Source organism: Cryptomeria japonica, chromosome 11 (assembly GCF_030272615.1).
Source record: "Cryptomeria japonica chromosome 11, Sugi_1.0, whole genome shotgun sequence".
Lineage (NCBI taxonomy): Eukaryota > Viridiplantae > Streptophyta > Pinopsida > Cupressales > Cupressaceae > Cryptomeria > Cryptomeria japonica.
The window spans coordinates 242,360,084-242,370,348 of record NC_081415.1 but is presented as its reverse complement, the minus strand read 5'-3'; the positions used below and the strand labels follow the sequence as shown (position 1 = coordinate 242,370,348).

Sequence of the window (10,265 nt, the reverse complement as noted above, 5' to 3'; positions counted from 1 at the left end):
TCCCCAATCCTAATAACTGCTATGTCTTTCATACTAACGGTTTTTGTATTCCCCCTCTCATTTTTTACTCTAGGTTCTTTAAGTTAGCTATGACAGGCAATCTCATTCAAACAAAACTAGATAGTTAATATGATTTCAAAAATAATTCCAAGATGTAGAGGAAAGTTGCTAAGGGTAACCATGCAATTTATGTGGAAGGAATGTAGGGCTTTGATCCTGATCTCTCTAAAAAAAATATCGTATCATGGGAAAAGGGTGAGCTGAAAATTGGGGGAGTGGAATTTAAAGTCTCTCTCAACATGATCACTACTATGATTGGAATATTGTTGGAAGGAATAAATTTTCCTAAAAAGACAAAAGTATCCTACAAAGATGAGATCAAGAGATTATATCTTCAATCTTGGAGAAGGGGTTTTGAGACTCCATAATGAATATAATAGAGAATACCTTCCTAGGGTTGGGAAGGATGCAACCCTATTGCTCATGAAATACTTTAGTTTGGATGTAAGATTTAAAAGATTTCATACCTAGCTCTTTCCCATGCTATATCATCTAAGTTATGGCATCAAAATGAATTCCCCCTTCTAGGCATGTTTTCTCTTATCACAATCAGTTGTTAGGGCTAAAGCCAAAAATCCCCTCCCCTACACAAAGGATTAATCCTAAGGCTTTATAACTTTTGTATGCTTTAACCAATGTCAGTGGGACCCTATTGATATCCCCTAGCCCCTTGTAAATTCAAATTTAGTGATGGATCTTTTTGATGCCCCTATTTCAAAACTAAACCCCAATGTTGCCTCATTGTCTAAAACCAATCTAGTTCCTACCCACTTCACCCATATCTAAGGGCAAAATAGAAAAATATTCAATCCCCACCTTCCAAGGAAGTTGAGCTAGTGGACCTGGATGAGGCAGAGGTTTCAATTTATTGTGAGCCCTTCTTCTCTTAAGAGTGTGACTAACTTCTCTTGCTACTTCTAAGGAGGTTGCCTACTTTTTCCCCCAATTCAATACTTCCTCACCTAGGCAAGGTGTTTCTACCCCCTATCCTGGCTTCTCTACTCTCAATGCAAAAGTGTCTAATGTGGAAAAACATATTGGGTGGTAGGATGTTGTGATTAAATGGCTCCCCTCTTAATTTATTATTGCCATTAGAAAGGGTCAATGCAAAAAGATGATTCCACTTTTTGGCCAAAAAAGTGGAAGTGTTTTCCTTGATTGTTCATATTTTGCCACATTTGAGCAAAAAATTTGAAGCACTTAGAGAATGAATCTTGAAAAAGGTTGAATTAATAAAAAATATGGCACTCAAAGTCTAGTTTTCAAATATATAATTTATTTTAATACCCAAATAATATAAATTGACTTTCAAAAGGGATTTCTAAAAATCACTTTTTTAAAATGCCTGTTTCAGGACCATACCATGCACATGTACAACCCACACTTTTTGACACAAATAAAATTTTCTTTTCAAACCCTCTTGGGAAATTATTTGTAACACACTAAATATTGATGAGCATAATTCTTTTGTATTTATTTTGAATATTTTATTTTTTATTGGCCCTAATTGTTGTTTTGAAGACTCATGTACGACCCACATTATTTGACCTAAAATTATCAGTTTTAATTTTTTTTTAAATTGAAAAGAATTTTGTGTACATTGATGACATATATTTTTTTTTCAAAACCATTAAAACAAAAAAGTTATTAAATAAACATCATAAACTGATATTTCAAGTTAATGGACCAAATTTAGTACAAAGTAATTAACAAATAGAAAAAAAAATTATACATTAGGAATCTACATAGTGTAATCTAAAATGGGTTTTAATTTTGTTGAAAAATTCTATGATAATGGGCATCAAACATATGCCAAAAGTCAGTATTTCACCATGTCACTGATACAACCTTATACTTGTAGGTCCAAGGCTAACGGTTGGGCATTCCATGCCTTTCCTGAACCAAAACCCGATGCACATAGTAGGCTCCATTTTCAAAATTTAAGAAACAGGGCCCCGTTTTAATAAACAGGTCCCCCTTTTTTTTTATGGAGGTCCAGACCTACGAGCTACCAGCCCAGCAAGGGCATGAAGCTCGTGAGCTGGCAGCCCAGTGAGGGCCTGCACGAAGTATTTTTTGCCACCTGATATGGGGCTCAAGCTAGTAGGAAGAACCTCTTCTACTAAGAGCCAAGCACTGAGGGGTATCCCTTCCGCCAAATTCGCCCAGGGCACGATCTCGACCTCATCCCTTATGATGTCAAAGCCTTGCACTCAACAAGACTTGATCCCTGGTGGGCTCATTTCAAGCCTTTCAACTTCACCAGTAGACTAAGGGCCCATTGACAACGGGTCCCTGTTTTGTAAACGGGGCCCCATTATTTTTTTTACTTAAATAACGAGGGCCGTTATGTTTCTAAACAAGGCCCCATTATGGTCTGGACCATATTAACAATGGGGCCTCATTTTCTATTTTTTGCCTTGGGTCCCCGAAGCATAATAGGGCCCATTCCTAGCAGCACACTTTCTGATGCATGCACTTCCTCCAAAGTGGGACTCAAATTTGTGCACTTACCCAAAGATAAATAGGCTTGAACCGGTGGTGGAGTCGGGGTCTAGGGCCAACAAATGGGCAATGGAGGACAAGGATGAAAGGGTTTGGAAGGATGCTAGTGATATGGCTAAGAAATTAGAAAAATGGGATAGGGTAGAGGTGATGCTAAATTACCTTAATGAAAAATGTCTAAGAGGGTTGATAGAAATATAGTGGCTGAGCTTATGGGGAAAAAAGAAGTTTTAAAGAAAAAAGTTTAGAATATGTCTGCATTGATAGATGGCATTAAATAATTTGGCCTCCTTGCATGCTATACACGAAGAAATTGAATATAGAAAGTTGAAGTGGAAGAGACACATGGAGTCTCCCTCTACAACGATGGATCCCCCTACCCCTATTGTCAAGGCTACCTCAAAGTCTAGCACTCTAGCATCTAGATAATATTCAAACAAAAATATTTCCTTTTTGACAAAGTTAAAGGTATTTGTAATTAATGACAAGAGGATAATGTCCCCATTCCATAGGCCCTTCCTTCATGTCTTTGGTTGGTGGCTGGTTGGTTTTTGTTTTTTTATCTATCTCTAGTTTTGTTATGGTCATTTGGTGGTTTCTAGTGTGTTATGGTGTCCTATATTTTTTGGTTGGGCGCGCATATCTCATGCACCCTAGGTCTTGTTGTTTAGAAAATATGTAAATGTTCAAGCCTATCACACTTTAGTTAATTAGAACTTATTATATCATATTTTATTTTCAATACAAGAAATATTAATTAATCTAAATTACAATCTATTTTTACTTTTAGTAATTATTAGATTTAATAGAATATTTTTATTAAGGAATCAATTAAAAAAAGTTTTTTGTTCAAATTGCTAGGTTGACTGTTAGGTATGAGAGATAAAGAAATCAAAGAGGGAATATTGTTTCTATTTGTTGGTAATTTATTTGTTTTAATTTATTATTGATTTTGCAGATAAAAGAATACTTAGGGAACAAACATGAAACAAGCATAAAAGTGTTGAATGCTATTGGAAATGTTCATTGGGTTGCAGTGGGTTTCTTAATGGTAGGTGCAGCTTTAGAAATTGCAGAAACGATAAAAAATAATGAGGAGTGTTTAAGACTTCTTAAGTCTATGATTGATTTATCAAAACTAATCCTTCAACTTCAAGAGGTTCCTAATTTACAAGAGTTGCATAATAGATTGAATGATTCTATAAAATTAATAGTACAAGGAGCCATCGTATGTTGTACCCAGAAGAAAAGAATGGGATTTAAAAGGTACACAATTATTTTATCTTTGAATAGTTTATTTTCAAGTATTAAATATATTTATAGTTATCTTCTTAGTTTTGTAATGTGGGAACAATTTCTTGAAATAGATACTAGATATAGTGTTAGATTTATTTGATGAAAGCATAATGCTTCTCTTGTCAACATTATTTTTTTGCATCATCTAGTAATTTGTTTTTATTTAATTTATTAATGTAAAGGGTGTTGAAAGCTTCAAGTGATAAACAAGAGCTTCAAAAACTTAGAGAGGATATGGATAACATGTGCAAGGTGCTTCGATTACAAATAAGCACCTCTACTTTACAAGGCGTGCAAAGAATAAGCAATACATTAACCTCCTTAGTCAACCCCTCTCCCCATGTTCCCACCCTTAACTATAATGCAAGTAAAACATCACCAACATATTGTTATTGAGATAATTTTTTGTTATGAATGAATATGTTGAGATTATCTTTTCTTAATAATTATAGGGTCTATTGATATATTCTAACATTTCACATGTTTCTCTAATTAGCAGTTGAAATAGATGACAAAATTAAAGAAGTCATTCGACAACTTGATTGTGAGAGTGATAGTGCAACAACAGCAGTGACTGTATATAGTATTGGTGGGTCTGGCAAGACCACACTAGCGGATGTAGTTTATTCCTCTCTGAAAGACAAACTTCAAGGCTGGAAATTTTCTAAAATTACTCTAATTAAAAACCTAGAAAAAAATCCCAAAGTAGAAGAACTTCGATCCTTGATTTTGCAAGATTTGACTACCACCAAACCTGATGTAAGAGACTTTCAAAGTGGACAACAACTCCTAAAACAAATTATAGAAAAAGAAACCATTTTCTTATATATTGACAATATTTTGTATCTAGAACCATTGAAAAATCTCTTACCTAAGGATTTCACAAGTGCAAAGAAACTCCGGTTACTTTTAATAGCTAGAGAAAAACATGTCTCAAGAACAATTGAATGTAGTGGAATTGATCCGTGTAAACTCTATGACATAGGATGCCTTTCTACTGCATCCCTTCAAGTGCTATGCAAAAAAATTGATAGAAAGAAAGAAAAGGAGTTCATATTGCAAGAAAGGCCTCAATTGAGGCAAATAGCGAAGATATGTAGTTGTTGTCCTCTTTTTTTGGAGGTTATTGGAGCTTATCTTCATCAAAGAAAGAATAAAGCTGAATTTTATGAGCAAGTACTTGATTCGCTAGAATTTGGAGATGTTTTTAGTGGCAGTGAGAATTACAATTTTGATGACTCAAGGGTTCTGTTTTCCTATGATGGGCTTAATCTAAGTGCTAAGGAAGCATTCCTGGATGTATGCTTATTCTTCACCTATTTGAATTGGGAGGAAGTTGCATGCATTGTGGGAGATGAAGAAATGGAATGCTTAAAAGAAGGAGCTCTCATCAAGAGAGAAAATGAGAAAATAAATATTCATGATCTCATTTTAGCAGCTGGCCGCAATAAATCAAAATGGAGCCGATTCAAAAATGAAGAAGAGTTTTCTATAGCATTGAAAAATGAAGAGGTATTTATAAATTTTTATTTAATATAAAAAGAAGTGGAACAAAAAGATAAATTTATATGTACCATTAAATATATGTGAAAAAAAAAAAAATTAGATATGTATATATTTCTTTCTCACTTGATTTGATTAGTTTCAACATAATCTTCATGAAATACAGCTAATTTATTTTTTTCAAAATTAATTTGATAGTATGTCTAAATTTTAACAGCTTATTTCTAAAGTAAAAGGAGTATGGATACAAAACATGAAAAGTCCCTTGCTTATATCAGGAGAAGAGTTGGATGCCACGAGCAAGTCTTTGCGAGTATTTTGTTTGGGAGACAGGAATTTGATAATTTTTAAAGGGAAATGCAACAAACAATTTGACCAGCTAAGGTTTCTTCCAGTGAAAGAAGAGATATCCAATTTACCAATCAATATATTCAACCTCAACCATTTGAGATACCTGTCAATAAAAGATTTGAAGAAGGATGTCATTTTGAGTCCGTCAATGGCAAGTGGTCAAATATTTTGGCGTAGTATTTATTTTTTCCTTTTAAGTTTCTAATTTTCCCTTGAATATTTGGTAGTCCGAGTGTGAAAAAAATGTGTCGTTATGAGTTGTGAATTGACCTTCCTCATTGTCGTTGCAGAATCTTCCAAATTTAAAAGTGCTTGAATTTCGGATTGCATTGTGGACTGATTGCCGAATACATGGAATCAGCGAAATTTCTCATCTTCGTTCATTAAAGCAGCTGGATTTGCATAGATGCAATACTGATGGAATTTCGCAGTAGAGACCTAACAGAATTGCCCGAATCTCTTGTCAGGCTCCGATCTTTACAGAAGTTGGATTTGAGTCGCTGTTGTAATCTGAAGCACTTGCCAGCTGGATTTGGGGAGTTGGCCACTCTTACTCAGCTTGACTTGGGGAGTTGCGAGAGTCTGCAAGAGCTCCCACGTGATTTGGAAAAGCTTACCTCATTACAGTCATTGAACATAGCCTTCTGTTCCAGTCTGCTTTACCTTCCTGAAAGCCTCGGAGGCTTGATGTCTGTGTCGGGATGGAAAATTGATTTTTTTTCCTGTTCAAGTTTAAGTGAGCTACCAGAAGAAATTTGCAAAAATAAAAAGGTCACAAGAATATCATTAAGTTTTTGTAGAAGTTTGAAGACGCTTCCCAGATGGTTCGGTGAGCTCACTTGCCTGCAAGAATTAAACTTATATGGATGTGAAAGCTTAGAACAGCTGTGTAACGACTTTCATTGCCTGGGAAGATTGAGAAGTTTACGTTTGAATAAATGCAAGAGCTTGTCAAGCCTGCCTCTAGGTTTTGAGAATCTTAGTTCTCTAAAAGATTTATGGTTGAATAATTGCAGGAGCTTGTCAAGCCTGCCTCTAGCCTTTGGGAAACTTACTTCTCTAGAAACCTTAGATTTATCAGCATGCAATAAACTTGAGGAATTGTGTAGTAACTTCCATTGCCTTGTAGCACTAAAATATCTAAATCTGTCGAAGTGTGAGAGTTTATGCAATCTTCCAAACCGTTTTGGCGAGCTTGACTCCTTGCAAAGCTTAAATCTACATGGATGCTCTCATCTAATGAAGCTTTCTGATGATTTCCATCTTCTCCAATCTTTGACAAGATTGGGCCTTTCTAAATGTGAGAGTTTGGGTGGTGAATGGATGGATAGTGTGGGGAATATCAGGAGTTTATGGAGCCTCGACATTGAGGGCAATGAAAAAATGATACAGCGGTGGATGGAAACGAGAAGCCAAAAAGAAAGGAACCTGGTGGTGGTAACAGACTTCCTTCAGTTATTTAAGTTGCGATTTTTATTCCGCTTAAAAATACCATAGATTTAATTTGGAGCAAATAATAACATTATTTGAGGAAAATTTAAGATTTTATTACATTATTGTCTTGGCTACATAGGTGAAGTTACAGGATATATTCATGGCTTAAAACTGGATATATTTAAGTTGCAGAATCACTTTTGTTTTGGTGAGAAATTTTAGATAGCATTCCATCATAGTTGTAAATGCGTTGCAGTTGCAGGGTGAAGGTAATCAAAGGGCTTTGTTGTTGGAAGGGCTGTTATCAAAGGGTTTTGACAAGGGCGGGCTTCTGGTTGACGCAGATGAACACCCCTTCTGTTTATCCTCGCTTCAACCGCAAACTCCAGTCATCCTCATCATTGATTCACAAATTGACTCTCTGAAATGGGGAGCATTGGGAAAGAACCTGCAGCAGCTGCAACGCAATTCAAAAGAGTTGCGTATCATATATGTTGGGAACCGTTTTAAATCATTGAAATCTGAGTTGGCTACCTTTAGATTCCTGGCTTATACACCTGACAACTCCCGGACCTCCTCTTTCTTTCATAAATTATCTGATTTTTTCTTCAATTGTAGAATTGCAGTTTTCCGTAGCACCGATGATTTAGAAGAAGACGGCCTAAAATGCTTGTCAGCATGGGAAGACATATCTTCTTATATATCAAATAGAGCGGCCTTTCTCGCAAAAACTCCAAGAGAAAGCAATATTGAATTGCTGAACGAATTGCTGGTAACTGAAAAAACAGATTATCTCTTGCTCAGTGAAAATCGTCAGGTATTGTTTTGGAGTAATTTTGTTTTTAAAATGTCGTCTCGCCTTAATTTTGAAGGAAATTTTTTTGGCTAGCTTGTTAGAGTAATAAAGAATAATAATGGCAGGTGAAGGTTGCCACTCTCCAAGGAAAATTGATATTATTGCTCGTGACATATCTTCATAAAGACCTGGAAGGGTTTGTCTCAGCCGTGAAAGAAATGTATCTGAAGATGAAAGAGAGCCATAATTATGTGTTTGAAGTTGTTTGGGTTCCAATAATATCATCGGAAACCACATGGGAAAAGTTTGAGAGAGCAGCTGCCAGTGCTCCGTGGCCAGTGGTACCAAATCCATGGTTGATAGAGACGCGAATAATGTCTTTTATTTGGTCGCTACCATGCGTTTGTGTGGTTGACGAGAAGCGAAGGATTTCAAACCCAGATGCAAGGGCGATGATAGAGAGGTGGGGGGTGGAGGCATATCCATTTTCTCAAAGTCGTGAAGAAGAACTGAGGAAGGCCAAGTGGAAGGAATTCAAAAATAATTCTTTATCCACTTTGCAATTCCTCTTTCAAAATCTGGAGTTTCTCTCAAGCGAGGTGAGTTTGAAACAAGTGTAAGCTTTCTCTTAACTATAAATAACAGAATTTATCTATTCTTAATGGCAAAATGATTGAAGTTTGAGTTGTGGTGTGAAAGGCAAATGAGATGATGGATCGTGGAGTAAACAAGTTGATCTGCGTGGGTTCACCTAAACAGATGATGGAGCTCGTCCCCGACATGAACTGTGCTTTGACAATGTTGGAAATGGACTTCCAAGTCTTTTATATTGGTGAAAGCGAAAATTTTTATAATATGCGTCGTGAAAATGAACATGATTATGATGTGGCTTGTGAAAAGCTAAAAGAAAATGAGTCAGATATGTGTATCATAGCAACCCTCTCCTCCTCTGATAGATACAAGTTTTGGAAGCGTGTTAAGTATTTGCAAAACGAGTTAATAAATGGAATGGGAACGGATGAAAGGATAGTGAAGGTGAGAAGAATGGTATTGGGTCTTGCTAGTGCAGACATTAGGAAGATGAGCATAGTGTTGGTGGATGGAAATGGTGAGATTGTAAGTGGGAGAGGAATGGAAGTGGTAGAACTTCTGTGTCGTGGTGAAAAAGATGACAAGTCAAAATTGGTGGAGGAGATAAAAAAGGGAGGAGTTGAGAAAAGTGTGGAGAACAGGTGGAGAGATGGAATCATCCATCCCAAACATCCCCAACATCCCCTCCTCAAACTACGGACTCCTAATACTGCTTATTGCACTTTATGTGGTGGGGGAGATTTGTTCATGTATCAATGTAATGTATGCGAAAGATATCTAATATGTTCTGATTGCCAGGAAGAAATGTTTAACTCCAATATGTAACGTACGTTATTAAAATTTAATAGAAAAGTGAACTTTTTATTTTTAATATAATAGTATTTAAATAGTTATATCTTTTAAAATGTTATTTTCATTAATTTAATTTAAATATTAAAATGTTGATATCTTTTAATATAAATTAATGTTATAAGTGTTGATAAAATGTGCTTATGAGTTTTATTTGAATATTGATAAATCAAACAATTTTAAAGGTACAAAATTTTAAATTTTACGCTTTATGTATAAGATTTAATTTAATTTGTTAATATAAAAGAATACTTACTTTTTGAATTAAATGTAAGCTTTTTATTTTTTAAATAAGATTTTGCATTTTAATAATGAATACATTCAAAATATATTATATTCTTCTATATTGTATTTTGTGCATTTTGAATGACATTTTTAGTTACTATATTTCATTATGTTAATACTTTTAATAAATTAATATTTAATTTTAGTAAAAGCTTACATATTGAAGATGTTAGTCATATGTTAAATTTTTTTTATCTAACCTCAAATAAAACACAATCACACACATACACATATAAAACTTATTTTTTATGTTATTTAGATTAAATTAAACTAGAAATTGCACCTTGGTGTGCAATGGGTACATCAAATAGATCTGGAAGGCCAATTAGGAAATTTATTGGTCTACATAGCTACATGGATTTGTGTAGTACATGAGGTCAATTGTTAGGCCTTTCAGAAAATGTTGTTGTTTGTGCAACACAGGGCTCAATGGAGAAGTGATAGATTCGAATAGAGTATGTATCCATTTACAAGTATGTAAACATGATTGAAAAAAAACCTTTGAATCAAGAAGATAATTAGGTTTCATTGTCAACATGTTCATGTTGTGTTTGCAATAGTAAGAGAGGGAGACAGGGGGAGAGATAGGGATAGC

The 10,265-nt window shown here is 35.0% G+C and overlaps 1 protein-coding gene across 1 annotated transcript; it reads left to right on the top strand.

Moving 5' to 3' along the window:
* The first annotated feature begins 2,634 nt into the window (after positions 1-2,634).
* Positions 2,635-8,401, top strand: LOC131044174 (disease resistance protein TAO1-like). Its single transcript, XM_059214538.1, has 8 exons — positions 2,635-2,712; positions 3,524-3,665; positions 4,361-5,373; positions 5,582-5,748; positions 6,108-7,152; positions 7,406-7,966; positions 8,071-8,286; positions 8,387-8,401. Exons 1-8 carry the CDS (start codon positions 2,635-2,637, stop codon positions 8,399-8,401), a joined length of 3,237 nt encoding a protein of 1,078 aa, XP_059070521.1.
* The last annotated feature ends 1,864 nt before the right edge of the window (positions 8,402-10,265 follow it).